Source organism: Dromaius novaehollandiae, unplaced genomic scaffold (genome assembly GCF_036370855.1).
Source record: "Dromaius novaehollandiae isolate bDroNov1 unplaced genomic scaffold, bDroNov1.hap1 HAP1_SCAFFOLD_27, whole genome shotgun sequence".
Classification (NCBI taxonomy): domain Eukaryota; kingdom Metazoa; phylum Chordata; class Aves; order Casuariiformes; family Dromaiidae; genus Dromaius; species Dromaius novaehollandiae.
In genome coordinates, this window is record NW_026991415.1 from 2,995,638 (window position 1) to 3,011,872 (window position 16,235).

Consider the following 16,235-nt stretch of genomic DNA (forward strand, 5'->3'; position numbering starts at 1 on the left):
GCTGCCCACCCCTCTTCACAGGTGATTCCTAATTTTCTCGGACAACTTTTGTACTTTCGGCATTCTCCCTGTAATAATCACGTTTGTACATTAGTGTTTGAATTCCTCCCACTTCTCCAGAGGCGCAAACCCCGTCTGTCTGCCTGAGGCCTTCTGTAAATGTGTCTGTCACTGTGTCGGAGCTGGGCGGTCTTGAATAAAAGGGGATTTCCACGGTGCTGTGCTTGGAAGTTGGTTTCTTCTTCCAAAGCTGGAGCAAAGAATGCACTCAAGGACTTTAACCATGAAATGGCCTGTTGCATTTCTATGGCTCTCCATGGGCCCAAGGCGATGAGCTCATGGGGTGCTGTGTTAGGGAATGAGGGCTGGATTCAGCTCTCACTTGTGGGTGCCCAGTGCTCCTGGAGGTGCTGAGTGGTCAAGCGATATTTGCCTGGGACTGTCTGCCCTGTGACAGGGCTGGTGACAGATGCCCACAGTGGGGACCCTGCAGGCAGAGGGAAGGGAGCGTGGAGAGTGGTTCATGTCACCTTCATTGAAAACACATGTGCTGCATCTAGGGTCACACCTGAACACAGCCTGAGCCATTTGAAATGCCCTGTGATTGCTCAGAGCATCATCCACAGCCACAGAGCCCTTGGTAGGGGGTTGTCAGGTGCAATGATGCCCGTCCAGCTGGGTCTGCTTCTCACCCCAACCACCACGGCCAGTGCAGAGTCACCCCGTGGCCCTGGGGCACCACAACCCGCTCGCTCTGCAGAGCAGCACCACCAGCTCGGGGCCCTGCGGGGAGCACAGGGGAGGGTGCAGGAACGGCCAGGCAGGCCAGCACTGATGCACTCCCTGGGGTGAGGACACACACCGGTGGGTTTGTGGGGCAGAGCCAGGTCTCGTGGAGGGGAAGCAAGACATGCCAGGCACAGAAGAGTGGAGGCCTTTTGCAGGCCTGGCTGCACAGACCAGGTTTATGGGCGAGTTTTGCTGTGCGGCCAGCTCGTTCCTGCCGGGCTCAGTGCCTGTATGGAGGGGAAAAGCCAGGCCTAGGCAGCCTCTCTCCTGGCCCAGACCCCAGCAGGCCCTGGGGACGGCTGTGTGCTGACCCCTGCATGGGACATGACCAGGGCTGGGCAAGGTGCAGGAACTGTGGAGGCTGCCAAAGCAGGAGGGCTGTGGGGGACGGGGCACTGAAGGCTGTCGCAGGGACTGTGCCAGGGGGATGTTGGCCTGGCCCAGGAGCTCTTGTTCTTGCTCCAGCTGTGCTGGAGCCGAGGCCAAGGACCAAGAGGTCCCTCAGGCAAAGCTGTGCTCCTTGGGGAGCTGCCCTGAGCACCACAACAGGCAGAGCACGCTCCTTGTATGTCCCCGTCCTGCTGGGAGGGTGGCACAGGCACAACCCCTCGCTGCAGCTCCCACTGGCCCCTGCCCCTGCCGACCTGCCCCTGACAGCCTGCCACCACCCCCGTGCTGCCTCGTCCTCTGTCCCTCTTCTCCACACCGCAGGGACCAGTGATGCAGCAGGAGCTGGCACAGCCCCACAGCCGCTGCCTGGCCCCTGGCCCTCCCCTCCTGCCTGCCAAACATCACATCCATCTTCAAGAAGGACAGGAAAGAGGCTCTGGGGAGTGATGGGCTGGTCAGCGTCACCTCAGGCCCTGGGAAGCAAATCTTCCTGGAGCTAGTTCCAGCCACATGAAGGGGTCGGGAACAGCCAGCACGAAGTAATCAGGGCAAATTGTGCCTGGTCAATCTGACTGTCTTCTGTGATGGGATGACTGGCTGTGTGGACAAGGGGAGTGCAGTGCATGCACTCCTTGAATTTAGGGTGGCCTAATGGATGTGACCCAGCCATGTGCCTGCTGCTCTTCAGTCAGGTTCTTGGGCAGAAGGGACCTCACAAAGAAAATCCAAGCCATGTACCTGCTGCTGACCAATCACCTGCAGAGACAGGAGTGACCACAAAACCTACAGCCTAACCCTGTGCCTGCTGGTAGCCTATCAGGTACTCAGGCAGAGATGACCTCACAAGCACTTACCCCACACAGGAGTCAAGTGCTGGCCTATCAGCTTCACTCGTAGAAGTGACCTCACGGTCACTTTCCCACTCTCTTGCCTGGTCATGGTCCATCACCTGCAGAGGCAGAAGTCACCTCACTTTCACCTTTATGGTCATGGGCCTCCTACTATCTAAGGAGCTTCTGAGACACAATTCATCTCATAAAAATGTCCCCAACTATCAGCCTTCTCGCAGTCTATCAGCTGACCAAATAAAACTGACCTCATAATCACCTACGAAGCCAATGGGCCTGCTGCTGGTCTTTCACCTTCCCTTAGGGAAATGACCTCAGCATGGTCTTGGCTTCCATCCAGTCAGCTACTGAGGCAGAAGTGACCCCACAATCACCACCTGAGCCATGTGCCTGCTGCTGGCCTATCAGAGGCTGAGAGAGAAGTGATCTCACAGTCACTGTCCAAGCCATGCAACTGTTTCTGGCCTATCAGCTACTCAGTTCTAAATGCTCTCACAACCAACATCCTAGCCCTGTGCCTCTTGGTGGCCTATCAGGGCCTCAGGCAGAAGTGACCTCACAAACAATTGCCCCAAGCATTAGCCAAGGGCTGGCCTATCAGCTGCTTGGATAGAGGTGACCTTACAATCATCAGTCAAGCCCACGTGGCTACTGATGGCCTTTTAGCTTCTCTGATGGACAAGGTTTGTGTTCTTGCTTGAGAGGTCACTTCTGACTCAGCCCTGATAGACCAGCAGTAGGACCATGGCTGGGGCCTGTGCATGTGAGGTCACTCCTGCCTGAGCAGCTGATAGGCCAGCAGGCACATGGCTTGGATGCTGGTTGTGAGGTTACATATGTCTGATCAGCTGAACACGGGGGTTTATTTAGCACTCTGGCTGGAGATCCTGCAAGAATTTCAGAAACTGCAGGCCTCAACCAGCCTAGGGACACATTGTAAAATGTGCTCAGCTGAGATGGACACCTGAACACTCAGGCTAGAAATGACTCCCTTAGAGAAGAGAGGAGCACGTGGAAAGGTGAGAAACATAATACTGGCAGGGTTTGCAGAGTTTTTTGCATGAAACTGCTTCAACTTGGCAAGCCGGTTCTCAACTATGACCCTTCAAGTATTTCTTGCTAACTTACAGGAAAGTGCTTGAGCAATTTTCAAGGTCCAAAAGCAATGCTGTAATATGCTTCATTTTCAGCATAAAAAATAAGCTCTGAGCCCTTGAGACAGCACTCGCTGTAGTATGTGCGTCTGGTGGTAGTATTTGTAAGAGGCCAATTATTTCCTGAAGAAATACTTTGTCTTTGGACGTTTTCCTTATTTGCCCATTTTGAAAGGTAATGACTGTGGCACTGCCACTCACAAGAGTACCTCTGAGTGCTCCATCATGGCAAGACCATTTCCTCATGAACTGTGCCAGGGAAAAAAGTCCCACCATGTCAAAACTGCTCTCTGCGGCCTCCTCCTGGATGTCAGCCCTGGATGTCTTGCTTTAGGGCCTGGAACAGTGTGGTGTGTGCGGGTTGCAGCAGAGATCCCCAAGACAGTAAGTCCTTTGGCAGGCAGAGATCAGGACACCACCACTCCCTTCCATATTTCACTGGACTGGGGGGGTTAATTGGATGGTTAATTAAGGGCTGGTTGGGGGATACTACTGTGTTACAAGCAAAGGGTTTCTAGGATACTGCCATATTAGAAGAAAAGAGGATCTGCGCTGATTATGCTTGTGGGTAGTACCCCCAAATAAGCCTCTGTTACCACGACAGAGAGGCAACTACTATGCCTCTAGTCTAAGAAAACTTGGGATTGGACAGATCTCAGAAGTGTTACCCATTCTGAAAGATGAACCCTACCTTGAGGAGCTGAAAGTTGTGATCCATTACACCCAGTCTCAACCCCTGCAATGTACCCAGGGAGATCATATAGCCCAACTGATATGTGAGCAGAGAGGGGTCCCCACTACCCAGGAAACAGATTCCTTGTGGCCCACCCAGCAGCTAGGTGTTTTTGGGCCTACAGGACATGGTGTGTGGGTACATGATCCGGCTAAACCTGAACAGTCAGGAGGGGAAATAAATTGCTGATGGGGCAGGAGACACCCACCTGATGCCAGAGGGGAAAGTATCCCAGTCTATGTCCCCTCCAGGAGACTCTCGCCCAGAGAACCATGACCTGATGAGTATGCTGAGTGGAGCCATGACATTGCTGCTCTCCATCCCTGCCCTGTACACTGATGGCAGTTGGGACACTGACGGAACTGCACTGAGCACATCAAACCCAACATCTACAAGATAAAGAGCCTACTTCAAGTACTAGATGATGTAAAGTCTGAAGAATCAGCGTGGGACAACCCCTGGCAGTGACTGTCATCATGGCTGTCAAATTTAGGACTATGGGGAAAATGCATTATGCTCCTGGTCTTCTGGGCTGATTAGTTTTGTATGCATACATGTTGTAATTTACTAGGTACATATATATATATATTCACTATGGTTTAGTTGCTTGTACACCTTAGCTGTTTAGTTAGGCTAATATTGCAAAAGCATGTCTGAACCTTGTCCACACACTGGTGGCACCAACACCACATCTCTGTCAGTCGGGGGTGGAGTGTAGTGAGAACACCTGCAGAAGATCTGGCAAGGAGTCAGTGACTGGCAGAGTACGTAGCAGCAGCCCCAGCGTGTGAAACTACACACTGACCAAATTCCACTCAGGGCGAGGCATGCGTATTCTGTTTTGTCCACAATGTCTAGTTGCTTCCCAGACTGTGGTGTCTCATGGTTAGCACAGCTGAAATAAGGAAGTAGTTGTAGTAGATAAAATGAGGCCCTTGGGATACACAGGAGGTCCCACCTGGGCATCCAAACCCGCGCGTCCGACCTGTGCGTCCAGCAGCCTCCTGCCGATGACCCCTCCTTGCAGTTCCCAGGGCTCCCTGTGCAGTCTGGAGTGTAAGTCCTTTATTAAAACTCCTGTTTAATATCCTATTTTACCCCCCATGAACTCTGAGCATCTCTCTCTGACGGTGTCTGACCCTCTCGTGCCCACCTTGCAGTCACAGCACATTTGCTCTTTTCTGGCATATCATCCCTATCTGAAGCACTGCAGACTGAGAAACCTTGATGAGGACTGTTAAAAACAAAGAGCCTGCTTTGGTGCCTAAAGGAGGAAGGCTGCGTCCTGTCCCATATGGTCCTACATCCTACTTTGACAAAAAGAGTGACCCACAGTAGAAACCAATTTTGAGGCTCACCAAAGCACCTCAGTCTGTGGCCACACTTTGTGCTGTTTGATCTCGTATGACTTTGATCCCGGCTTTGAAAAATGCCAAACCTTAAAACCCAGCTTCCTGCACAGGTCTTCCCAGGGCAGAGATCTGTAAGTGCAGGGGTGCAGAAGTGACTTCTCCAGTGCCCCATTTGAGATATTTCACAGCCTTTGGCACCATCTGGAGACATTCCTGAAGGATTTATCAGCACGTTCTGGAAAATAACTGGGGTGAGGGGAGGTGACTGCTTTCCAGGACATGAGGGGAAATCTGTCTGCTCTCTCCCTAGCTGTGCCATCTCCATGGCAGTGACCTCCTGAGCCCCGAGGTGACACGAGCTGAGGTCACGGTGGGATGTGCCGCATCACAGGGAGGTCTCCCTGGTGCCGCGGTAGTGCCCTAACTTCCCTGCAAGGCCCAAGAGCTGCCGAGCACTGCCCATGCGCTCCCCACTGCTGCTCTTCAGAGCCACTCCACAGCAAGAATGGGGGACAGGAGGCAGTGAGGCCACATTGGGGCCCCTCGCCAACAAGCAGAGGAGAAGGGGCACATTGGAGAGGAGTTTGGGTGACAAGATGGAAACACCATCCCTCATCCATGGCTGGAGGGGCAATGCGAGGGCAAGGGGGCAAGTGAGGTGGAGAACTGCTGGACCAAGACCATCAGCCCAGAATGCAGTTCCTTCTTCCCTACACTCCTGTGGCTCTCCACCAAGGGTAAGGGCTTCAGGAGACCCTTGCTGAGGGGTTGCACATAGACCATTAACTGCAAAAATGGCTGTGGATCCTGGGCTGTGCAGGTGGCTGCACAGTGCTGAGGGCTGCTATGAGAGCGCTATCCTGAGGGTCTCATCTTGCTCAGGGGACAATATGACAGCCAGAACTACTGGGACATAGAGCTGGGGCTGCCCTAAGCCCCAACGCTTCTGTGGGGCTGGCCCCATCCCCTCATGGCAGGGGGCAATCCAGGCCCACGTTTCCGTGGGAGTGGGTCCCCCTTGGGGATCTGGCTCTGGCAGGAAAGGCGTCCTGCGATCAAGAGGATGGGCCATCTTGTAGCTCCCGTGGGGCTCTCAAGAGCCTGCTGGAAACGTCCAAATGAGAAAATAAACCTTCACCTTCTAATAACCCCAAGGCCTCTACTTGTTTGGGAGAACCTCTGTCCCTTCCCTGTGGATCCATTTATGCTTCCAACTTGGCAGAGCATGTTTTGGGCTCAGAGATGTTGTCCTCTGATGGCCACAGCCCCTGTCCTTCTGCAAATGGGGGTCAAACCTCTGCACCCAAAAGACAGCCTGTTTGGGGGAGCAGCTTAGGAAGAGGTGGGGGTGCCATCGCCACCCCACAAGTCCCTGCTGACCCCAAGCCTGTTTCTCTGAGCCATGGGGGGCAGTGCTGGGGGCAGCCCAGCAGGGCCATCTCCCCCGCCCCCACACCTCTGCTGCCCAGCACCGGCAGGCCCAGAGCTGCTCTGGCCCCCACCCACAACATGGCGACCCACCGCGGGGGAGCGGAGGCTGCTGCCTGCCAGGTCACACAGGGCTGCAGTGGTGCCATGGCATCACCCCCAGTGCTGCCCTCCTATTGGCCAGCAAGGGGAGGAGGGCGGGCTGGCCTTGACTGATGGCTCCGTCAGCCAATGGGAGTGCAGCAGGCTGCTGGGGGCCTTGCCAGGGCCCTGCCCCAGGCTCCCTTTTGTCCTGAACAGGGCGTTTCCAGGGCTCGCAGAGAAGCTGTCCCCACGGGTCCCGCCGTTCCCCAGCCGCTGCAGCTGCTCCTGGCCTCTTGCTGGGCCGGAGCCCTGCGGCCCTGGCAGCAGCCGGGAGGGTGTTTGCAGAGCAGCTCTGTGCTGGGAGCTGCTGGGCTCCTGCAGGGCCTGGGCAGCTGCTGGGCGGCCAGTGCTGCCCTGGCCAGTGTCATTAGCCCTGCTCCCAGGCCGGGCTGCAGAGCTGCTGAATCCCGGCTCTGCTGGTTCCACCCGCTGAGATGCCCTGGCTGCAGACCTTCCCCGTGTCTCCGAGTGTCAGGGCCCCAAGCAGGAGAGTGCTTGTTGTCCTGGGGGTGTGGAGGATTTGCTGGGTGTGTTCAGCACTGGGGCAGGAACGGACTTGGGAGTTGCGGGAAGGCTTCTCCCTCTGCCTGGGACATGAGGCCCTGCTGTCTGCAGCTCCATGGTCGCTGCTCCCATGCAATCCTCCTGTTAGGAAATGTTGCCCAGAATCACTTGCAGGCCTTTCCCTAATTCCTGTAACAGGCATGTGGCTGTGGTGGTGCCTGTGAGGTCATCTCTTTCTGTGTCTCTGATAGGCCAGCATCAGGCACACAGCTTGGAAATCCCTTGTGAGGTCATTGCTGACAGAGTACCTGGAAGGCCAGCAGCTTGCACATGACTTGGAATTTACTCTGAGGTCACTCCTGTCCCAGCAGCACATAGGCCTGCCGCAGGCACCTGGCTGTAAACGTAGACATGGAATTTGACTTTGTGCATCCTCCTAAGTTCAGGCTTACAACCCTCCGCTAGTCGATGAGGGAGTCCAGCCAGAATGTTTATGTTGCTAAGTGAGTTAAGAGCAGGTGTGAGTGTTGACAGAAGTAATCTCTGATTTCCAGTGTGTGTGCGCTACAGAAAATTCTGCCCCAGGAAAACACCAGGCAGCTTCTGAGATTTTTCTCCCAGATCTGAAGGATATCTCTGTTGCTTGATTCCTGGAGGTGGGAAGTGACCAGGCCCAAGGCAGTGACTGGCTGTTCAGAGGAAGTGCCTGTTCCAAGCCTCCAGAGGACTAGAAGCAAATGGAAGGCTAAAGATTTGGTCCTTGTGTGTTTGGGGCCCTTGTGGGTGCCCTGGCTGCTGCCATGTGTGGTCATGTGCCCTCTTTCCATGATGTATAGCTGCATGTTGGCAGGCAACCCTCTGTGGGGCAAGGGGTGGGGGTTTGGGGTGTCGCAGTGGTGGGGTACCTTGTGGTGGGGACAGACGATGGTCCCAGATCTGGTTCCTGCTGCGTGCAGGAAGAGGTGTCTGGAGAGAGCAGTGCTGTGCGTGGGGAGTGCCGCCAGGATGGGGAGATGGGGAGCCCTTGGAGGTGAGGAGGTGACTTGGCTCGCAGGGCCCAGGCTGCCCTGGTGGCGAGAGCCAGGGATGCTGGCAGCCTGCTGCCTTCTGTGCACTGAGGTTCAGGCCTTGAGTTTCCTCAGCTCTTGCCAGGATCTGCAAGCAGGATCCAGACTAAAGGCCAGGGAGTGTTTCTCCTTGCTCTGAGATGCAAACCAAGCCTGCTTTTACCCTCCTTTCCTTTCGTTTGCTTTTCCTAGTGAGAGCTTTCCCCTGCAGCAGTTTGCTGCGGGAGGAGAAGGCCATGGGAGTTGCTCATTGCCAGCTGGGCATTAGCATGCTGGCAGCTCTTTGGAGGAGTGAAGGCCTTGTGGAGAGGTGGTCTTTTGCGACAGGCAGGTATGTTCTTGGGAGATGACTCTGAAGGGAGGATGATCCCATCCTGTGCGCAATCCCCTAGACAACTAGTCCCTTTGAATAGGCAAATCAAGGCAAGGGTGCTCTGCAACAGATGCACAGCCCAGGTCTCTCTTCCTTGCAGTTGCAGTCTCTGCAAGTTCTTCCACTGTCCTGCTGTAGTGTGACCTTCCTGTGCTGCAGCAGGGAAATGAGAGAGCAGCTCACATGTGGGCATCAGTGTGCTAGGTTTGGTGTCATTAGGTGCTGACACAGGCAAGATGCTGTTTTTCGCCTGAGCTTTGGGTGGGTGTGAGGAGCCCCACTTAGCTCTAGAAGCATTGCTGTGAGTAGCTGGAGCCAAGGGAGTGATGGTGAGCACAGCCCTCCTCCAAGGAGGCTGCCAGCTTTTGGGCAGGCCTTGTGGACCCTGTGTGCTGGAAGCACTTGACCCTTGGAGTTTCCTACCTGAGCGCTTTTAGAGTTTTGCCTCATTTTTTGAGGAGAAAGTCTTGGAGCTTTTGCATTGTGACCTCTTCCCTCCCCACCCCTGACTCCTCCTCTCTGAGGCCCTGATGGGGTAGTCTCCCTGCAGCCCTGAAAATTCCAGGTGCCAATGAGTGGAGCAGTGCCACAGTCATTAGCCATTAAAGAGGGCAAAATAAGGAAACTTCCAAAGACAAAGTATTTCTTCAGAAAATAATAGGCCTTTAAAAACACTTCTCCCAGATGCGCAGTGACTACAGTGAGTCGTGATGCTCAAGCACTTGCCTGAAAGTCTGCAGGAAATACTTCAGGGGTCATAGCTGAGAATCAGCTTGCAAAGCTGAAGTTGTTTTGTGCAGATAACTTGCAAGGCCCCTCAGAATTATGTTCCTCATGTTTCCATGTGCTTCTCTCTGCTCTAAGGCAGTCATTTCTGACCTGACAGTTCAGGTGTCCAACTCAGCTGAGCACGTTTTGCAGTGTGTCACTGGGCTGGTTGAGGCCTGCAGGTTCTGAAGCTCCTGCCTGATCAGCTCGGGCACAGCCTGGGTCTTAGCTCATTCATGAACTCTTCTTTGCAAGTGAACCCCCTGTGAGATGACATCCCAAGTGTGGATCTGAGGCTACTTTGGACAAAGGTGCCCTCTTGGCAGTGAGGTGTGGATAAAAGCAAGTGAGGGTCAGTTCCTTCTAGAGTGGTGCAGGGCTGTCCCAGGAGGCCTTGCACAGTTCAGCTCACCCACCCATCATCAAACTGCACATTGGAGCCTGCAGGATGACTCCTTCTTGGTAGCACAGTATAAAAAAGCCTTCTGGCTGGTAATAATCCATCATGTGCTGCTTTGGGAAGGTTGAGCTGCCAAAGGAAGCCTCCAGATAATGTCCACGGTGTCTCTGGGACACGGGGGCAGCATGCTGGGCTCAGAGAAGACCTAGGGGAGGAGCTGTGCACTTCCTGGTGTCAGGTCCACTCCAGAGGGTTAGTCCTGAGCCGAGTGGCCATGAGCCATGCCTGCCTGCCTTCAGCCATGGGCTGGTGTGGTGGCTGCAGCAGAGGTGCCCTCACAGTCAGCACCCAGATGGGTCCCTCTCACCTGCATCATCCCCTCCCCTCCCCAGGGCTGTCATTGCTGCTGGGTGGGCTCTCTGAGGCACTGGGTGACATCACAAAGCCTGCTGGCCAGCACATCTGCTGAGGGCCAATCAGGCTGCTGCAGAGGAAGTGACCTCACAGTCAACACTGCAGCCATGTCCCCTTTTCCCACCTCTCCCCATCCACCTGCCCGTATATCATCTCTGCTAGGATGAGTGGTGGTGTGATTCTCTTCTTGACCTCAAAATGGCTCCTACGAGCACACAGCCCGTGAGGTTCCTGTACAAGAAGTGACCTCACCAGCAAAGCTGTAGATGTGTCACTTCTATCTTGTTCTCTCCTGCTCTTTATCGGAGTTGTCCATGCTTCTGGGCCCCACATTCAGGATCCCATCCATGTCCCTTTACTGGCACCTCCCTCTCCCCTGTCTCCGTGGAATTACACACACATGGTGGGACAGCTCCCATGGCAGGATGAAACTGGGCTCCTGAGGAAGGCAGGCTGGGGTGGTGAGGAGGTGCAGGTGTGCTCTGTGCAAAGGGGTGGCTGGAGTGCACAGGGCTTTGCCTTGGAGCAGGTGATGAGCCAGTGGAGACCTTGTAGGAAGGACAAGAGGACACAGCAGTCTGGGTGACATTCTGGGAGTGTTTGCTAATGGCTGCCTGAGGAGGGAAGGGAAGTAGCTGAAACCTTGTGCAGGCAGTTGGGGGAAGCCTCATGGTCACACATCCTGGTTCTCACAGAGTAGTTTTACCCCCCTGAAATCTGCTGGAAGGGCAGTGGGCCTGGGCACAAGCAGCCCAGGAGATTCCTGCAGAGTGCTGAGGACAATTTCTTGGCACGGGTGATCAGTGAGGCAACAAGCACAACAGAACTAGATGTGGATGTAAAGGCTGAGGGCAGCCATGGCTGCACTGATCATGAGGTGGTGGAGAAGTAAGACAAAAAGCTGAAGCACAGCCCAGAGCTGCAGGAGAGCCGATTTCAGCTAATTGAGGATGTGCTTGGCAAGATGCCCCAGGATACTTCCCTGGGGGACCAGAACGGCCATGAGACCTCTGTAAAGACAGACTAGGCAGAGGAAGTGAGGACAGAGAGCCAGAGAGGAGACATGTCAATTTGAATACAGTAGTTTCTCAGAACAAGGTTTCCCCATTCAGAGTGTTGGTTCCCCCACCTCTGCTGAGGAGGAGGGAAGTTTGCCTTCCTACTTCAGCATGGTTTCTGGGTCAGATTCAAATGAGAGATTCCTGAGGAAACGGGACATAAACCGGATATTTTTGTTTGCTTTTTAACATGGATGTAAAAGAGAAAAGTAAGAAAGAAAGAAATGCACACCACACAGCCTTGATGGCAGATGTCCTGGCGAGTGAATGAATGTGGGACAGTTATTGGCACTGACGTTGTACCCATTGGATGAATTTCCTCAGTGCCTCCTTGAGCTCCTTGTTCCTCATGCTGTAGATGAGGGGGTTCACTGCTGGAGGCACCACCGCGTACAGAACAGCCACCACCAGATCCAGAGCTGGGGAGGAGAGGGAGGGGGGCTTCAGGTAGGCAAACGTGCCAGTGCTGAGAAACAGGGAGACCACAGCCAGGTGCGGGAGGCACATGGAAAAGGCTTTGTGCTGGCCCTGCTCAGAGGGGATCCTCAGCACAGCAGTGAAGATCTGCACGTAGGACACCACAATGAAAATGAAACACCCAAAGCTTAAACAGCCACTAACCACAAGAAGCCCAACTTCCCTGAGGTAGGAGTCTGAGCAGGAGAGCTTGAGGATCTGGGGAATTTCACAGAAGAACTGCTGCACAACATCGCCTTGGCAGAGTGGTATTGAAAATGTGTTAGCAGTGTGCAGGAGAGCACTGAGAAAACTACTGCCCCAGGCAGCTGCTGCCATTTGGACACAAGCTCTGCTGTCCATGAGGGTCCTGTAGTGCAGGGGTCTGCAGATGGCAACGTAGCGGTCATAGGCCATGACTGTGAGGAGAGAACACTCTGCTGAACATAAGAAAAAGACGAAAAAGACCTGGGCAGCACATCCTGAGTAGGAAATGGCCCTGGTGTCCCACAGGGAATTGGCCATGGATTTGGGGACAGTGGTGGAGATGGAGCCAAGGTCGAGGAGGGAGAGGTTGAGGAGGAAGAAGTACATGGGGGTGTGGAGGTGGTGGTCACAGGCTATGGCTGTGATGATGAGGCCGTTGGCCAGGAAGGCAGCCAGGTAGATGCCCAGGAAGAGTGAGAAGTGCAAAAGCTGCAGCTCCCGTTTGTCCGCAAATGCCAGGAGGAGGAACTCGTTGAAGTAGCTGCCATTGGCCATTTGGTCCCTCTGGGCAGAGGGGACTGTCTAAGGAGGAAAAGACATTAACAAGTTAGGAGAGATGTTCCAAGGAAAAAAAAAGTAACATTTCTCTTTGAAAACACCACATTGCCTCTCTCTCTTTTGGGGAGGATCATTGGGCAGGTACCTTGCTTGAGCTCTGCTCTGTGCTGGCTGAGTGTGCTGTGAGGAGCAGAAGCCTCTGCCCACGGGCTGCAGAGGAGTCAGTCCTTCTGGACAGTAGTGGCAACATGGGAACATGGGTAAACAGCTCTGGCACTCATAATTTCTGTCAAATAAAATCTATTCATCTCGTGGAAGGGCTTTTCAGTGTTTTCACTACCTGCTCTAAGGAAGGAGAGTTGAGGAACTGAGTTTTACAGAATGTTTAATAATGTTTACTTTCTTTTAGATGTCCTTGTCACCTCTGGGTAGTGTTCCTCAAATGCAGAAATTCTCAGCATTTCTATTGTGAGTCTTGGAAAAAAAAAGATTCACTGCCACTTGGTAGAGTGAGGATAGCTTGTCTGTCCATCAGCCTTGTTCCCAGCTGTCCTGTACTCACACCACTTTGAGCTGGAGGATGATCACTCTCATATGTTGCCCTAAAAAGAAACCAGCCACTGCTGAGAGCAGAGGACTCCACTTTCAAAGTGCAAATCTCCAAATTTCTCTCCCTTTCTCCAGGCACCAGAGGGAGGTCTCCACACTCCCCTTCTAGCCAAAGATACACAGGGCTCTTTTCAGCTGCCCATTTACAATCTCCCACCACCATTTCCATGCTCTTCACATCTCTGCAGCTTCTTCACGGTGTCACAGATATCACAGTGATGCTATGAGACATCTGTGCCTTCCTGGAGGGCAGCTCGCAGCCTGGCAGGACACCACAGGGAAACAGTCAAAGGCCTGTTAGGACTGAGGATGGGCTCTGCTTAAGGGACAGTCAGCTCAATTCCCAACCCCACGGACTGCATTTCCTGGAGCCACACTGGTCAAAAGTGGGCTGGGGCAACATCACTCCCATGCAGACCCCTCTCTTGCACAGCTTGCAGCATTGGTGTCAGAACTGCAGCTGAAAACCCCGACCCCAGGGAGCCTGAGAGAAAAACAGGAGCAGCATGGACAGGAGGGGAAACAAGGAGCAACACGATGATCCTGCTGCCAAGGGAGGCAAGGAGAGAGACACAGACGGGCGCTCGGAAAAGCCTTTACCTTACCCAGCTGGGCATGCTGTCTCACAGACAGTAACATTGCAGGGCAATCACTCCCTTTGTGGCAGGAGAGATGCCCCTCTCCTCTGCCAGAGGTCTGGCTGCCGAGGAGGCAGCTCATGCCCTGGACTCCATGGCTGTCAGGGCAGAGGCTCTGCTGGGTAGAAGAAAAGACATGAGGGGCTTGCTCAGAGGAAGAGTCTGTATCAGAGGGACTGACCATGACTTGCCCAAATCCATCCTCCAACAATGCTTCTGTTAGCAGTTCCCTCTCATTCCCTGCACATCTCTGCTGCCTGGAGCAGTCCCTGCTGGAAGCTCTTTCTCTGTCCCAACATCTTTTCCCGGTCATCCTCTGTGTTCTCAGTTCTGCCCTACTGAAACCTTCCGGGACAGGGCACAGGCCAGGGGCACCTCTGTGTTTGCAGGTCCTAAGAAGTAGGTGACACAAACCTTGACTAGCGCAGAGAAGGTGATGCTGGTGCTGTCTTTAGGCAGAGGTGGGAGTGAAGCAGCTTACTGAGGTTTCTCACACCTACTGATCCCTGAGAGGGAAGGTTTGGGAGTTGCAATTCCTTACCAAAGCTTTTTTCTCCCTGCCAAAATCTGGAAATTGAAAGTGCAGACAGCAGAAGGAAAGCTTCTTCCCTTTCAAGTAGCCTTTTCTTCACTTTCCTCTAAAAAGACTCCTCAGAAATGTCCTGTGCATAAGCTAGAGCTGTGAGCAGCCCTGAACCAGGCAGCACCCTCTCAACAGGAGAATGAACCTGTCCTGATGAGGGGCACTCCTCCCAACCAGTGCTTCTCCCCACAGCACAGTGGGAAGTTTCCTGGGCAGGCTGAGTGCTGACCCTTGCAGGCAGCAGAGTCACTGCCCCAGCACACAGCACGCTGGGGCACAGGGACCAGTGTCCTTCTGAATTACAGCCCCGGGCAGACAGGGCACACCCCGGCTTCACACCCCTGCACCATCCCTGGGAGAAAGGTAGCAGGCTGCCCTGTCCCTGTGACGGTGTGGCTGGGAATCCCTGCTCTGAAGCATCTCATCCTCCTCTGAGTGGGATCCTTAAAAAGACAGCCATGGGATGGGATGGGTTTAGAAGACCCTTCCAGGAACCTCCGTAGCATTGCCCTGCAGCCACAGACTTACTGTGTCAAGGGCTGTGAAGGTTTCTTCCACAGTGAGCTCTCCTCTGTCCTCCCACTCCAGATTGCCTTTCACTTCTCTCTCCTGTCTCATGTCAGCAGCCCTGCTGCTCTTTGCAGAGGAGCTGCTCCTGCACACAGCTGTCTCAGTGCTGCCAAGCTGCCATGAACTCCTCCTGTTTTTTGTTAGCCCGGCCCCACTTGGGATCAGTGGCCCAGCTGAAGGTGGGATTTTATTTGTCCTTTGTACTCCTCCTCCTGGGAAATGCTCACTAAAGTAGACTAAAATAATCACTGACGGTCCCTCTCTAAACACTGAAGAGACACTGATTCCAGGACTGTAATTTGTCTCATCAGAGGAGGGTTATCTACAAGAGGTTTAAATGTCCCCCTCTGGAAGGCCCTGTTCCAGTCTCTTAACTAGGCAGGACACATAGACAGGGACAAGAAGGGAGGTCATTTACCCAGGGTTCAGGTATTGATTCAAATGAGTCAGTCTGGGCATTTCATGCCAGGTGAAAACCCCCTGGTCTGGAGTGGGATTCAGCAAACTCCCATGAACTCCACAAACACACACGAGGTGGGATTCCCCTTGCCCAAGCTGAAGTGCGCACAACACAGATGTCTGCACACAAGATCCTACCATTATAATCACTGGAGGTGGAGGGTGGCAGGCAGTTGCTCGCACGCGAACCCTTGGTGACATTTGAAGAGACAGAGGTGGTCCAGGGCATGTGCCAGTGTCTGCTTGCTCTGGAGGAGGAACCTGCATCCTTCTAGAGCATCAGGTGGCGGCTAGGTGAGGAATTTCCTTGGCCATCTCCAATGACACTAGAGGCCTACTACTACTACTAAAGCGCCACTCACTCTGATGCTGAGACACAAGCAGATCCATACAGTGCAAACAGCTAATGTAATTCAGTGCAGACACTGGATTCAGTGACATAAAGATAGGCTATACGTAGGGCCATGTCCGATGCATGGCGTGTCCAGCACAACCACATGTCTCTAGCAGATACAGCAGGGGACCTACAGGAAAAGCATGCTCTTTTGGAGTGGTAAGGGCTCCAGGGCATCTTGGGTTCCCTACCTGTGCTCAAACATCTGAATCCCACAGCTGCCTTGAGGCAAAGTCTATCCCATCTACATCCAAGCATGCTGCATGAATGAGAGGCACGTCACACCAAGGTCTCCGCTTTAGTCTCTGCACTCTCAAACACTTCTATCTTTCCTCCTCC

General features: G+C 53.8%; 1 protein-coding gene across 1 annotated transcript; it reads right to left on the reverse strand.

The window, feature by feature from the left end:
- Positions 1 to 11,704: 11,704 nt before the first annotated feature.
- Positions 11,705 to 12,640, reverse strand: LOC135326306 (olfactory receptor 14A16-like). The gene has a single exon (XM_064504185.1). It carries the CDS (start codon positions 12,638 to 12,640, stop codon positions 11,705 to 11,707), a length of 936 nt encoding a protein of 311 aa, XP_064360255.1.
- Between the last annotated feature and the right edge of the window lie 3,595 nt (positions 12,641 to 16,235).